The 16,561-nt window shown below is 35.9% G+C and overlaps 1 protein-coding gene across 1 annotated transcript; it reads right to left on the reverse strand.

The window, feature by feature from the left end:
- Positions 1 to 15,157: 15,157 nt before the first annotated feature.
- Positions 15,158 to 16,152, reverse strand: LOC148298448 (uncharacterized). The gene is given in 3 exon segments (XM_088276866.1): positions 15,158 to 15,792; positions 15,794 to 15,829; positions 16,003 to 16,152. Coding segments are annotated over 3 exon segments (615 nt in total). The 3' UTR covers positions 15,158 to 15,363.
- Between the last annotated feature and the right edge of the window lie 409 nt (positions 16,153 to 16,561).

The raw sequence follows: 16,561 nt of genomic DNA on the forward strand, positions 1-16,561 counted from the left end.
TGGTGGCCGAAGCCCAGGGGAAGCATCCGTACTTTTTTCAAAAAATGCTGACACGAAAAGACACAATTTATTTCACCGCGACTGAACAGAAGAATATTTATTCTGTGAACATTTAGGATTGCATTAGGTAGGGCTCAATCACGCATTATAACAAGTTTAAAATAACAGCGTAGGTTTAGGTGTTGGATATTGCAATTTCAGAAAGAGTCCTCGTGGCCATCTGTTCGGATAAGGTGATGAGAGTGTGGAATATTGAAAATGGCGTGGCATTGAAGGGTGCAGCAATAGAAGGAATCGGGATGCCTAAATGTTTGCACTTTTCGAAAGAACAGAGATACTTGCTGATCGGAACTTCGGAGGGCTCAGTTCAAGCATGGGATGGGTAGAGTTTAGGCATCAGAAACACAAACATCATGAGCCAAAAATTAACAAATTTGCCATTGCAGTCAGTTTGTTGGTTTCACTATTCAGGGGAAGAGCAATCCCATCGATTCTTGGTGTTTTCAGAAGATGGGAACATCAAGCTCTATTCTTTTTGGTTCGATAAGAAGAATAACTCCTACATAGGAAAGGCCACTGAACTTAGTCTCCTGTACATCAACAAGGCCAAAATATAACCACGCTTCGAAATTAAAAGCCATTCTTTTGCTAATTTCATCTTCTTTAGCCCGGGTGTCCTGCTCTTCATGGTTGATTCTTTTCCTTTGATATACTACCCAGTGATCGTCAAGCAGCTCTCTCTCAGTTTCGAGTAGCTTACCCCAAACGACAATAAATAGATATACTATCAGCGCGACATCATATACATGCAAAGTCTGGACATAAAGCGCATCAAGGATCGAATAGAGGACAAACTCTCTTTGTCCAATGATCTGGAGTATAATGAACTAAAAATAATAAAGCTAGAAATGAGACCAATCGCAAACTACTCAGCCCCAATCCAATCTAAGTTTATGCTCTTTTATTATTTGTCCAAGAATCTACGGATCTTGACCATATCGAATTTGAACCTCAACGAGAATAGCGAAAATATTGCCACCTACAAAGAATACAGTGGCAGTTGGGCGATGTTCATCGGGCCTGTCGAGTATTATGAGCCTTTCATCTTCATTGTGCAGGAGGATAAGCAAACTATAACAATCCTAGCAGAAGAGAATAAAAATAAACTGGATTATCATTTGCTGAACGACGAAGAGCGGAGATATTACGACATGGGCGCTGGAGAAATATACACCAAAAAGATAAATATAAAAGTGCAAAGGGTTTATTTCACGCCATTTCGGGATAACTACGTTGTGCTGTATCAATCTGAAAATCTATTGAGATTCTCCAATAATGTCAATTATGACACTGAGCTGATGAACTACGAGGTGTTCACTGGACTCAGCTTGAGGCTGGATTACACTGAGATCATTCTTGATGTTCTATGGACAACAAAGGGGTAAATGGGGGCGGTTGTCTGTTTGGATAAGGTTGTGTTCATCAATTCTGATCTCAAAGTAATGAGATCTGTCTACATTTCGGGCTATATTGTTCAGGGTCAGTGGATTGGGTTTACTCTGCTGATTACGACCAAGAAGGATGTGCAGTATATTGACATTCTGGGCAAGTCACAGCAAGCCTACTGTTTGGAGAACATGGATTCTAAGTACTTGGTGTTGAAGGTCATGGCGGATAGGGTTTTCGGTATCTAAAAAGCAGGCAAAGAACTCGCTGTGCGTGCCCGCTACTTCAACATTATGTAATTATTGGTCTCAGGATATCTGAACTATCTTAAAGTTATTGATGCCCCAGTCGACCAGGGAATCATAAAGAAGATCATATAGGCCTACGCTCAATATTTCATCGTCAATGAATAATTCATCCAACTACTCAATGACAGGAAGTTGACAAACATTAGCAAACACTTCATTGAAGGCAATTAAAAAATGTATTCAAGGCCGCTGCGAGCAAAGATTCTCAACGATTTCTGCCAAATATAAAGGTTTCTACCGAAACTACTGTGGATGAAGAATAAAAAGCAGATTCTTGACTTATTCTTATTGTATGAGGAGTCCAAAGATTCGATGGATCCTTACGAGAAGTAAAGAGGGTTCAATGCTGGCGAGCAGCTCAAGAACCTTGTCGGGCATATCTCATTCGATAGCCTAAAGCATCTCACAAGTATCTAGATCCATGGCCTAACTATTGCAAATAACTTCGGGGAGAAATCCCTAATCCAGCTCTATTACGATTTGAATAGTCAAGGTGAACAATTGAGAATGTAAATAGAGCCATTCAAAGCATAAAACTCAGGGGAGTGGCTGGGCCAGTTTGGAGTATATATCTCGTCGCATGTCTACTATACGCAAAATGCTTCAGAAGGAGAGAAATAGATAATAGCCAACATTATTGGGAACTAATCGGCAGAGTAATAAGCTAGCGACGAAGAAAATGAGCTCAGGGCGCTGATGGTGTACTATCGAGTTGATGATGGAAAAGGGACAGTAATTGACGATCTATCCAATTTTGGGAACACTGGTTCGATTTAGACAGACTAAACCTGGATGCAATTGGATGGAGATCCTATGTAGGTCTAGGATAAATGGGGGAAAAAGTGTCCTCCTCAATTTTGCCTTTCGACCAGAATCACAAACTCAAAAAAACTAAAGATGCGAAAGATAGTCGATTTTAGTGTTGAGCTCTGGATGAAACCAATGAAAGATGGCTTTGCAGCAATCAAAATCGACAAATTAGTCTCAATACAGTTTCCATCTCTCTAAGTTCCTACTATCCTCATAATGTAAGAGAACTGCAAGCTTGAAATCAGTAACCAAGAAACCCCTCCACTAAAAATAAACAGCTGGACTCATTTCTGTTGCACTTTCTCGGCCTAAGCTTCCTCTCTTACAGTTTACTATAATTCCGTGGAGAAATACAAATCAAAAGTCAATCCTAAATTACTTAACAAACCACAATCTTTATAGATTGGCGATTAAAATGGCAATTTATTATTCACGGAGTTTAGATTTTGGAAGCAATGCCTAACTATTGAAGATATTCGATAAAATATGAGAACACCTCTTGAAATTGTATATGAGAAACGTAAGGCATTCAAGATGAAAATTAAAGAGAAAAAGAAAAAGGAGACTGTTTAGTTGGGAGCTAATTCATTTGCTCTTGATTTCTGATGATTTGTACTGATGTCTTTAGGCGATCGAGATTAGTTTAAGGTATTTTGCAAAAATCTTATTTCAGCATTTGCGCCAAAATATATATCTACAGTTATAAAGAGAATCTGACACTTTGGTTGTGATTAATGCTTGGCTTCCATTTCAGTTATAAAGGTATACCTCAACACATAATCCTCGCATGATTTATTTCCTTTGGTGACAATAAGTATCGCCTATAATATATCAAATCAGCGATCATTCCACCACCAATTAAATTATTGTTAATAAAATTAAATGTCCTTGTCACAAAAATATCTAGATGTTTTTATGCCTCAGCATAAATCTATAACCTCAACAGATGCATTTAGAAATAGTGGCAGGAGCGCAAAACACTCCTTCGCTTCTCGATTCACAAAGGAATTTAACAACTTAGATTACGAGATTGATAAGAAATACTCATTGGCGAATAATATTAAGAATGGGCTATATCGTTCACTTTCAAAGAACAAAAAGAATGGCAAGATTATTAATAGCAATCCTGAGCATAGTGAGTAGCATCCATTTATTCTGAAAAAGGCATCACAGCCTCTAATATTAAATAGTGCAAAGACTTAATTCAGAAAGAGTGCTTCCCCATTTACTCGAAAAAGCCATGAAGTTTTGAACTAAAAAATGAGAGTTTCAGAAAGCTCAAGAATGTTCCAACATAAAATTTCAAATAATGATAGGCAATTTGGGCTCTGTCCTTTTCAGCTCGAATCAACAATAATGGGAAAAATTTAAAAAAGGCAGTCTCATCACCTAAATTTCACAAAAATGACAGATAGGCCATCAAACATCAATAAAATTTGGTATTCAAAAAAGGAGATTTACTCCCCGATCGATAGAGAAAGAAATGAAGTGCATAAAAAAATACATGAGTTCAAGAACGGCAAATGCCATTAAGCATTCATTCCCCAAAAGATTATAGATCAAGTCTATGACTGTACTCCAGCCCTAAAAATAACTAAAAGCAGATCGGATGCCAATATCTTACAAATGTCAGGCATGAGCAAAAGACCATAACTAAAAATAAATCCTGCTACTAAACTAGAGTATAGTCAAAGCAGAAGTCTGCTAAATTTAAAAAAGCCCATATTTGACATCGCACGTTCTCCCCGAAAGCTCGAAATCGCTCGTGAAGTAATCTTTTCCGAAAGAGGATGCTATAGATGAATCTATTTGCAAGCCGTGATCGAGCATTTTAATAATATATCTACGCTAAAATTAATTCCATATTTAAGAGCACTCGAAGTGTTCATGTAATGATAAATAAATTTGTGATTCCAAAAGAACAGTACAGTTCATTTTTGTTTTCATGAAATATTATAAAAATAGCTTATTAATTCTTCTTTGAGATAATCAAAAAGTTGAGCGAATGATATCAAAAAGTCTGAACGTATAAAAACTGGAGAAGTATTTCGAGAAACCTGAAATAAATTTAAATTTAATGGTCAGATAGCCACTGAGTTCAACCTTTAATTCTGGGCAATGGTCAGAAATATCCACATATGACTGTAAGACCTTCCTAAGGATGCAGTAAAGCATTTTCAATAATCTCATTTTAAACAGCGAGCTCTTCAATCGATACTTCGAGAGATTTTATCTAAATCATAGCAACATTTATCATTGGTATATTCTCTCCCGAGACCTCAAACCACAAATGGAAGGATATATTTATAAAAAGTTATTATCCCAGGAACTTTCTTACTATGAAAAGCAAAGCTATTCCATTCTTAACGCCAAAGATAAAGAAAAATATTTAAAGAGATGCAAACTAACTGAGTAATTCGGGAAAGTTTATGGAATCCACAAATCCTCGGAGTAGCGCTAAGAAATTAGAAGAAATACCATTAACTAATACTCACAACATATTTTCAAGTTTATCTCTTCTTCACCAATCCGCAAGAAGTCTGAAAACATTCTAGTTAAGTCAGAAAGTTTCAAGGCTTCTTTTTAAAATTTAAAAAAGTAAAAATAGCAAAAGTCATTTAATGTTTGCAAACAGAAGACCATAGCTGCAAAACAACAACAAAATAATAACAAAAACATCCCCAGAAGCGTACTATCAAAGACCAGAATGAGTAATCTTTAATTGAAACAAAAAGAAAGCGTAGAAGACAATCGTTTGGTGGTCGAATAAAATTAGAATGATAAGATCTTAGATTTTCATGACTTATATTTGAGGACATTCAATGCTTGTGATGGCCTTAAATACATTTTTTATGACTATGAAAAACACATGAAAGGCCAGCGCGAGAAGGTTAAATACAATAAATGGATTCGAAACAAACAAAAATACGATAGTTCCGCATCTGTAAATGCCCCAAACATTTACAATAGCCAGGATAAGTAGTCATTGAATCAAAAAGACGCAAATCCTACAAAATAGTATGATTAGTTAAGATGCCAAACCTCCGAAAATTTCAGCATTAAACATTCGTTATACGAGTATCAACAGTTCGGCTCAAGAGATAAATAAAATATGAAAACTGAGAGTGAATACTCAAAGAATTGCAAAAGACATCGCAGCCAAATTATTCTAAGAAGAGTGCGGAATCAAAATAATGTTGTTTTTATTAGAACTTGATTTATTAATATTGTAATTTCATTCGTTTCTATTATGGGAGTATCCATTTTAAAGATCATTCCATTTATTTTGGTAAGTTTTTCTTGAACTTATACTTTGTGCATTTTTCTGCCTCGGGGAGATCTTCGAGTAGTCGGACAACATTCGGTTCTAAAAGCCCAAACCTTTATGTTCCACTTATTGTCACTTTTTCCTTTTTCACTTCCTGCAAGTTGTTGACTCTTTGACAAATATATACCCAGCATCCTGTGCTTGAGTCTTTGATAATAGGGTTTGCGAGGTCTTCTTCTGGGGTCACTTTATAAATCGGTCTATTATCTCCCTCGAGTATTTCACATCTGTATCTTGCTCTTTGGCCCTTATGGAACATTGAGGCATGAGTCCTGACTGACTTAAAGCCGATCGGAAATAAATTGTGTTCTGAGTGATAGTTCGGGAGCACGCAAATAATGCCAATGGCATCGAGTGTAAGTGAAGGGTTGATGGTGATTGGAAATTTGATATTTCCATCTTTGTCTTTGGAGATTTCGAACTTCGGCTTCTTCTTTGTTGATTCGTCGAAGGTTTTTGGTTTCTTTTTATTATTATTTTGCAGTTTCTCTTTAACTATTCGAAAGATCTCGCAAAACCATTCCATTCTCGCGAAGACCTTATTCTATGATATCTTTCCAGGGTTGAATGAAATGAGTCCATGCTTGTTGACATGTTTTAAGAGCTCTTCGTCATACTTCGAGTTTCCTTAAATATAGGCTAAATGTTAAGGGGTGAGAGAAGGGCTCCTTTCTTAGATTTCATTGAAGAATGTTTTGAGGTTCTCCTCCTCGATGGAGAGAATCGACTTACGAATGAATTCCAAAATATTGATATTCTTAATGAATTTGACAGCTTGTTCATAATTGATTTTAAATGGCCCATTCATGTTTATGCTGCTATTATTGATTTAGTCCTTCAATTTTTCATCAGATAGAATTTACTGGCAGTTCCACCTAATCCTTGAAACCATCTTTTCCACTTGTGCAGGACTCTTATTGAAATCTTTCACTTGGTTCTTGAGCCTTTCTTTGAGTTCAACCCAGTTCGATTTATTGTCTGCCCCCACAGGCACTCCAAATTCAGTTAGTATATTAAATAGTGCTCTCTTTTCGAGATCTGACCAGAGCTTCTCGTCCTATTAACTCTCGGCCTATTCGTCGAAATCGATTTCCCCTTGGTTCTGCTGTATTTTGATGATGGTGTTAATTAGTTTTTTTAGTCTCCTTGTCAAATTGTCGGCCACTGGGAAATCCTGATAAGCATGAGATCTCTACAGTTCCGCAAAGCAGTATTATTTGGCTGCTCGAATCGCCACATAATTGGCATAGCCATACTTATAAACTCCAAGCAATAGGTCAATGTCGTGTTTCTTGGCCCACCACACAGCTGGCCTTTGCCCGAAAAGTAGCCCAAGGGGAATAAAGTTCAGTAGCCCGTCCCAATTGATCTTACGATGCTCTTTAAGATGCATATTCTTCAGAGAGTCCTCTCGATACTTCCTGATCAGATTTTTGACTCGGAATAGTAATTGGAGTCGCTTGGTATATTGCACTGCTCTTTGAGGCAATTGAATGTGCTGATCCCAATCCTTGATGTTCGGTTGAAATTCCTGAAACTAACGATCATTCTACTCGATGATAGTCTGTAGGAATATCTTCAGAGTTGTTTATTCTTCGGGGAGGGCCAGTCCCAAAGCTCGAAAGTAGCCGTTCGAGTAGGCCTTTATTTCGGATAGAGATTTCTGATCGAGTTTACCTCCCATTGTTGCTGACGATCTTTGAATCGAGTTCCATCTGTCATATCCATAAGAAAGCAATAGCTTTTTAAGCTGCTCATGGTCATCGTTTGACCACTTAGTGCTCGAGGCGTACTGGTTCGAAGTTGGAATGATCTGGTTGGGGACAGCCATGATCTTTTTGTTGTTTTTTTTCATGTTTGTGACAGGGAGGCTAAAATAAAACACTTCGGGCAAGTCTCCCATTATTGTGATTCGGCTTAGTTGCTTGAGAGGAAAAGAGGTGTAGCTGCCAGCGTTGGCTATGATGCTTGAAATAAATTTGTCAAGTTCACTTTTTCCCGCGCCTGTCAGCTTGGTAATAAGGGCTTGATTCGCACAGGGATCACGCTGGTCGACAGAGACAGTGGTGATGGGCATGAGATAGTAGTTCTCTTAAAGATTGTAGACGATGGCATGATGGATGAAGGTGTTGAAGATGCCGGTAATGGGGAGCCATTAGACCTGGGTCTGCCTGCCTAGATCATTGTCTTTGCACTTCCTGGAGCTGAGTAAAGCTGGGATGGTGTGCACAAAATACTCCTGGCCCTCAGTGGACTGCAGTTTGGCATAAGCATACTCTGATAGCATTGTAATTTCTGGTAATTAATAGTATCTCGTTTGGTTTTGTAATATTTCATTCTTTGGTCATAAATTATAGAATTTAAATATGATAAATGTTTATTCAGATATAAGACTCTCCTTCGAATATTATGAGTGATCTAAAACTCGGTATTTCATTATCCATTAACTCATTCCATTATCTAATCAATCACCTACTCACTCCATCAATTCTAATGCAATAGCAACATCCAAACTATCAAAACCTATAATGTAAAATGGTAAATACGATAGCTTATTAGATTCATGAATGAATGAAAAGTTTAATTATAGAATTAGAGCATTATGTCATTCCATTCCCATTTTCAATAATTCCGATAATTTTGCTGATGTCGCACAACAATCCGTTACAAAATCACAACGATGACTAATAATGTATGATTTAATAGTTCATTTTATTGATGATTAATTAAAACTGGCTTATTAATTGCTGGCTGACTGACAATGCCTTTAAGAGTTCTTCTAAATAGTTTTAATAGCGAATACAGAGACAAATAAATATACCCATACATCTAACATATAGCATAGGATCACTGTGAGCAATTACTACTTCTCTCAATAAATAAAAAATAAATAACACTAAAGAATCTTGCTAATAGTAAATAATTATATTATTAATAGAATACCAAGCCAATTGGGAAATGTTTCGAGTGTGCGAAGAATTGGCTTCGAAGTAATAGCCTTAAATCAATCCCTTACCGTTCAAATTTAAACTATTTCAATCGCTCAACCTCACAAACACACTTCTCTCGAAGCTTCTGCATCCCAGTAAGAAGTAGGCTTATAATTTCGATCGGCAGCATCTCTATTTTCTAGAATTCGACCAGCAATAGATACTTAGACCTACAAAAATTGATAGCTAACCCGATACATAAAGTTTAAAGAGCTCAACTTCGAAGAAATTAGACAAAAATCCTGAAATGTGTGCTATTCCTGTTTTACATCTGAGCTCGAAAAAGCCTGTGGAAGAACAAATACTGTTTATTTATTGTCATGGCAGTGGCACTACACTGAATAATGTTTACAAATTCGGGATTCATATGTCTGCGAAATATAGTGTTTCATTTGTGAGTTTTGACTATCGGGGAGAAGGAGAAAGCGAAGGGGAATTTATAGATTACTACTAAGATTTAAAGATTGTGATGGCGTGGGTACTATGTCATGGCTATCTGCTTAAAAATATTGTGCTTTGTGGTTTCAGCATAGGATCCTATCCTGTTCTCAAGTTGACCACAGAAATAAGTTTACCCAAAATATTAGTATCACCAATATGTGGCCTCATTCCCTTCATCGAAGGAACTACGAAACAGTATGAAGGCTAACGATATGACAATTTAGAAAGTGCCAAAAAATCTAAAGGTTTCTCATTGCTGATTCACGCCAAGCAGGAAATAGTGCCAATCGAACATTCTAAGGCCATCATGTAGAATTTATAAATAAACAATAAAGATGGTGTAGATCTTTATGGAATAGCCAACTATACCCACTCCAGCATCGTCAACTTTCTGGTATCTTCCTCCGCAAAGCCAATCATGGCAGCATTCCTCCAGAAACTATAAACTAAATCAACGGCACTTCATCAAGAGACATAGTAAGCTTTATACCTACAATTCTAACAAAAAATGTAAGTCCTTAGCACGTCAATTAAAGTGGTTTTGAAAAGGAACGAGAATTGATGCGATTATCTAAATTATTTTTGTCGATATTTTATGTATTGTGGAAGTTTCATTAATATGGAGTTTCAATAACTAACTAATATAGAAGTGAACTGAAAATCATGAAGTCATATAAAATTGTTGTATAATTATCGAAGCTATTTTGAGATTTATACATCTTAGCTCTCTGGGCCTAAAATGAGGCTTTAGTTGACCCCCTGCCAAAATTATTCATCGATTTTTGTTGTTAATTTTTTTATAATGTTTTGTTTGGCCTTTGGGCTGTTGGATAAGCGAGGAGTTTGCTTTGCTAAGATATTATCCTTGCGTGCCATTTTCTTTTCTCTTTGAACTGTGTTTTCCTGGGAATGGTCACCTCTTTTCTTTCGCCCCATTTTTCTAATTGTTTTAGGGTCGAATAGCTTGAAAACAGTATAGTTTTCGTTTATTTCACAAATTTAAAGATCCTTCTGAAGAGTATTCTGCGCTTTTTTGAACCCAGGTTTTAAATTTTTGCAAACCAATTTCGGGTTGTTTTCAATTTTTTACGATTCCAAGGACGAAACAGTTTCAGAGTCTTTGCCTTGAGTGTTTTTAGTCGCAATAGATTTGATGGAATCGCTTTGATACCTTAGCTACTTATCGTTACTTTTTCTTTAGTTTCTTCCAGTAGAAATTACTTCTTTCATTTTGTCTCTGGAAACAGATCTAATTCTAAAATGCCGAGAAGGCAGGAGCTTCGACATCCTAAGCGTGCCCAGCTCAAAGTAGTCAGAATCAATGCAGGTCATATAGAGTATATTTTATTTTATTAATCGAAAATAAATACACTCTATTTATGTCGGCATTATATTTCTATTTACTATTCTGATTATTACCATGCATCGAGTTTTCTGTCATATTTTCCATCATATTTCTGTCACGTTTTCCATCATATTGCTTGCCATGTTTTCTGTCATGTTATCCATCATGTTTTCTGTTATATCTTCATCATGAAAATCGATATTATATATCTCCATGCTCTGACATGTCTATTCTTTATTCAAAAGCGTTTTCAGTAGCAGTTATTTAATTAAGTTCATTCTTTCACGCAGGCTGTTTAAATCGAGTATGTGCAATAATTATCTTTCATTCATTAACTAAGTCATGATGCAAAAGTAGATTCCGAAAAAGGAGATTCCAAAAAAGGAAACTGAAGGCGAGAGCTATGACCCTTCATACTGGTAGATGATGATAAATGGCATTGTTCGGCCGCCAAGAGCAAAATACCAATTGAATCAGTTAGGTAGCTTTTGTTATATTCATTCATAGGCAGTAAGTTCTTCAGCTACTATAACAAATAGTTCGGACGAGAAGAGCATTAAATTACCTTTGAAGGGCAGAAAATAGAGCTTACTCTATATTTAGCGAAAAACAGAAACAAATTTATTATTCTTTACATGCATGGAAACAGTTCCTGCAGGGTTTAAGCTCTCGGACTTGTTAAAACTATTCCTCCGGAAGTTTCCTTGGCCTGCTTCGATTTTATTGGATGTGGGAAGAATTAGTAATCGAACACAATCACATTGGGATACCGTTAGGCCATGCAGGCAGACTGTGTGACAAGATGTCTACAATAAATGGGGTTTAGGGTGATTCTTTGGGGCAGGAGCATGGGAGCTGCAACTGCTTTACTTTACGGCCGATCTTAGTTTATTGTCGCAGACTCCTCCTACAAATCATTCAAGAGTTTGTGCAAGCAAGTCGCCAAGTAATACTCACCAGCAGTGGTGCCAAATTTCATGGTGAACTGTTTCTTTCCGTGCGTATTTGGGAAACTCCGAAAAGACGTAGTTAAAAGAGCGAAGTACGACGTCGAAGCCCTCGACGTGAGAGAGGCTGTAAAGAAATTAGACCCTAAAACTGTGGTCGTCTTCATGTCGGGAGACAATGACTTGTTAATTCACCCAAGAAACTCTGAGAAGCTCTTACTAGCCTGCCCATGCGAACAAAAATATTTCAAGACTTTCAAAGGCGACCACAACTCGAAAAGGCCAGATGAAGTGATGGTAGAAATAATGTCCCTGATCGAAGACTACATCAAAGAGCAAAATAAAAAGAATACAAATATTTCCTCAGAGCAAATCAAATTATATTTCGAACATTGAATCACAACTTTTAAATACAGTTTTATTCAGACTAAACTCATTATAAATAGTATTTCATATTAGAATTGGTTAGTCTGTCAGATGCCATTAGGTAAGTACTCGTGAAGTAAAGCCCTCAGTATATTTACATGAATTTAAATTGCATTTAAATTGTTCAGTTTGGTCCAACTTAATGCACAGAGTAGTCTGTATTTACAATAGGTTTAATAAATAAATATGACATTTAAATATGGTTAGCCAAATACTGAGAGATATCCTTCGAATATTTGGCATTTTATTGTAAATGTTCCAATAGACACTTTCAAAGCCCAACTAATCCCTTTCCTCCGCTTTTTCCAGTACATGACACTTAAATCTCAGAAATCAGCGAAATCGATGAACAGATACTGCAGTTAGAGCAATAATATTTTGATAAATCCTCCAGCTATGTTCAAATATGTTTTATAATTCAGGGCAATCTGCTCGTTGGCTATAACTTCGCCAACAAGAAGCTCAAAAGAGATCACCCCTTAACTTCCATATTCAGTCGGTAATAGTTTATATTTATCCCGGTTGAACACCTTCCTGTCTCCAACCATCCTGTCTCCAACTACCCCCCCACCAAACAATGCAATCAATCGAAAATCAATAACCCTAAAGCCTAAAATGCAATATCAAAGAATAAAAAAATCAAGAATAAGCCTAAATGATCAGGCTTGCTTGATATCTTATGTCCAATTGTCGGTTGCATACATAATAAACTTACAATAGGATATTTATGAACTAAGCATTCGTAATCATAAATACGATAATAGTTATAAAGGAGAAACCCTTAAATTATTGCCAATTCAGATAATCACAGTACCGCAAAATTAACTCCAATTGCTTAATTGTACTCACTTAGAATAAAATATAGTATACAATATACAATGTGGTCTAATCTTTCAATTTGATAAATAATTAGAATTATAGTTCATATGATTTCGAGTTTTAAGTCCATATAATTAAAATATTAATTGCTATATTTGCTCATTCAAACTTAAATAAACTACTTTAAAGGGCTGAAAATTTTCTATACAAATATTACCATAACTTCTTACAATATAGGTTTGAATGCGATTCTGCTTTCTTTATTTTTAAATAGAATGTATATTTTTTGAGAAACGCAAAATATTTCACTCTTTTTTTAGTTGGCAAATCTGAAATTATAGTTAAGTTGACAGTTCACTTTCAATTAGAATATTGCTCGATGCGAGATGTTGGTCCCATTCTGATCCTCTTTTGAAAAAAATAAATAATTATTCGAATTGTGAAGAACGATTAATAAATCTATGGAGGAATCAGTTTTTACAATTGATGCATTTGCATTCTATTCCGCAGCCTTTCCCACTAGCAAAACATTAACAATATTTTTTCTAGCATTGGCTCTCAACGCAGTTACAGGCAATTGTTTTCTTTTTTTTTAAATGCTGCTTTTTGTTTTGATCATCTTCTGTATTTTTGCAATGGAGGCAGCTGCATGCCTATCCACAAACTCTCCCATTCTTAAAGCAAAAACAGTATTCCTTAATGCACTTAGATTTAGAGCAATGGCAAGCCATTACCTGCATTTAATTTTCCCCGTTTTTTTATTTGTCCTTCAATTTTAGTGTCTGACCCACATCGGCACCCAGCTGTTCCTTTTCATCCTGTTGGAGACGATTACTGACTTAAATTGGAAACTGCTCGCCGACTTCTTGATTTGCGATTTGAGAAACCCAATTGCTCATATTAAAATGCCCTAGATTCGGAATTATATAATATTGTTGAGCAGGGACACCAGATTTGTCGATAATCGGCGCATAAGGCCAATACTGTGGATAATTAAACATCACATTTTGCCACTCCATGATTTATTTAAATGTTCCTGATTATATTATAACAAAATTGAAATCTGTGCAGATTAAATCACTCCTCGCAGACCCTTTGACGACAGCTATCCTCATTTTTGCACAGTATTATAATAATTTATGGTTCTTCTCAAAATTGATTGCGTGTCTGAGAACTAAGAATGAGATGACCAACTACTAAATAATTTAAAATTTAAATTTGGAAAGAGATTCAAAGAGTTTAAATAATGAATTTATATTCTTCTTTGTTAGGGTCAATACTCAATAGTTTTGAAGATTGAGGCCTTTGGGGATGTCATTCGTATTTTGATGTCGAAGTCTTAATAAAACACCCATTTTTATTCATAATTTCAATATCTTTCGACTGTTTATTATTACAGGTTTGTGCCTCTCTTCGTTAATGTCAATATAAAGACATCTGATTGGAGTCTCCTTTAGTTTGGCAAATTTGATATTTAAAATTGTTGTTGGATTATTTTTTAAGAAAGCATCATAGCTAACATTGAAGAATAAAAGAATATGAGAATAGCCTATAGTCTGCGCTGTTGCAGCACTCGAATTCTCATTTTATATAGTTTCATGATAATCAATTGTTCCTTCTTCTACACTCAATCTCTCATCTCAGTCTCAAGATGCATAAACAATCGACAATTTGAAACCATCAAAATAAAGCCGAAGATTGCTCCCATACTTATCACACACACAAAAACATTACTTTCTAATTTATGTGCGAGTTTGTAGCTCATAACGTAGTATAGATTGTTTCATAATACTTTGCAGCGGTTTCAGAATCTACGCACATAGAAAATAGCACATAAGTCAAAGGTAAAACGAGAAACTATGCATAATACGATATTTAGGACGATTACTCCCAACAACGCTCTACCAGAATTATATTAATTATCAACATTCATCATTTCATGCTTTAAATATATTTAAGATTATTATAGAAGTATGTGTATAAGCTATTTTTACTGATTACTTTTTATTTTGTAATTATTGCAATCAGATGTTTATGCACATGATTAAATACTCTGCGAAGGAGAAGGAAGGAATGTCCTTTCGAGTCGAACACACACTATGACATCGTTGTCATGATTATAAATCTGCGAAAGAGAGCTTCGAATCATAAAAATAATCCACAATAAAATAAAATCTTAAGTAATAAAGCAACATATATATTCCATTCCAAAAGAGTGATTCATAATAAAATATATAAATAGTAAAATCGACCCAATAAATATTGATGTTCATCAGATTGTAGGATGCAGAAATTTATCGATTGTTTTAATTAGATGCTCACACTATTATTCCCTGACGCCTTCGTATGTACATATTCTGTATTAGTTTGTCTCTTCGTTAACTTGCTTTATCTTAATGTTATTGGATTTCAGGAATTGGTAGAACTTTTCATGTTCGAATTGTTAGTCTTTAAACTTGAAGAAGATTATGTTTATTTTCACATCTTCAACATTTAGATCGATTTAGGGGAATGCACTTAACTTTATCGCGAGGTTTTTGGCCATTTCGTTATCCTTCCTTATTTCAGATACTGCTAAATTGTCGAGGGCATATATTCCGGCGGCTGAGATTATACCGACTTGTTTCATACCACCTCCTAAACCTTTGCGGATGCTTCTTGCTTTTAGAGTATCTTATTTCGAGCCAAGAAGAACTGCTCCAAAGGGACAACATAAGCCTTTACTTAGGCATACAGTCATGGAATCGAAGTACTGCCCTAATTCTTGAGGATCACATCCATAGTGTGCAACAGCATTGAAGATGCGCGCTCCATCTACATGGATTTTGATATTATTTTCGCTGGTCAACTTTCTTAATTCCTTTAGATCTTTTAACGGCCAGACATCTCCCCCAAATGTCGCATTCTCAATAAAGATCATCTTCGTTGGCGGAATCATGCACCAGGGATGCTCTCTCTTGATTTTTTATCTGACTAATATTAAAATTGAATTACTTTATTAAACTTTTAGGACTCCCTTCCCTCCGGTGAGCTGCATTGTTTGTACTCCTCCAACTAATGCGATTCCCCCTGCCTCTCCGTTGGCAGTATGAGAATCAGCCCACACTATAACTTAATCCCCAGGCCTTGTCCACAGTTTTACTCCCACGAGGTTGCTCATTGTAGCGCTCGGCAAGAGAAGGGCCGATTCCTTGCCAAAATATTTAGCTATTTTTTATTGAAAGAGTAGCGTTGTAGGATCATCATAAAATGTATCATCCCCAATTTCTGCTTTATACATGGCCTCTCGCATTCCTTCGGGAGGAGTGCTATGCACATCACTTCTGAAATCGTACACTTTTTGTTATGCTTGCATACAAATATTATCTACAATCACAATAACAATGCAGATTTAACACTTATTTATAAAACAAATGAGTCTTTTAAACTAATGAGATCGTATTTTATTGTCAGTATTCATGCTCTCATTATTGCTACTTCATTCTCATTTACATTCACATACGAATGATTTGACCTTTTCTATTTATGATATGGCATACGAAATATACGAAATATACGAAATAAATCATCAGCAACCGAATTGTCACACATCATAATCTGCCAATAATAATATAACATCCATCTGATTCGAAATGAAGAGCAACCCCTTCTCCATCGAACTGGACAACAAGAAATTCTTTACCGAACTCGCTTCCTCCCAC

Source organism: Brachycentrus maculatus, unplaced genomic scaffold (genome assembly GCF_059751285.1).
Source record: "Brachycentrus maculatus isolate JH-2025_06_01 unplaced genomic scaffold, ASM5975128v1 h1tg002029l, whole genome shotgun sequence".
Classification (NCBI taxonomy): Eukaryota; Metazoa; Arthropoda; class Insecta; order Trichoptera; family Brachycentridae; genus Brachycentrus; species Brachycentrus maculatus.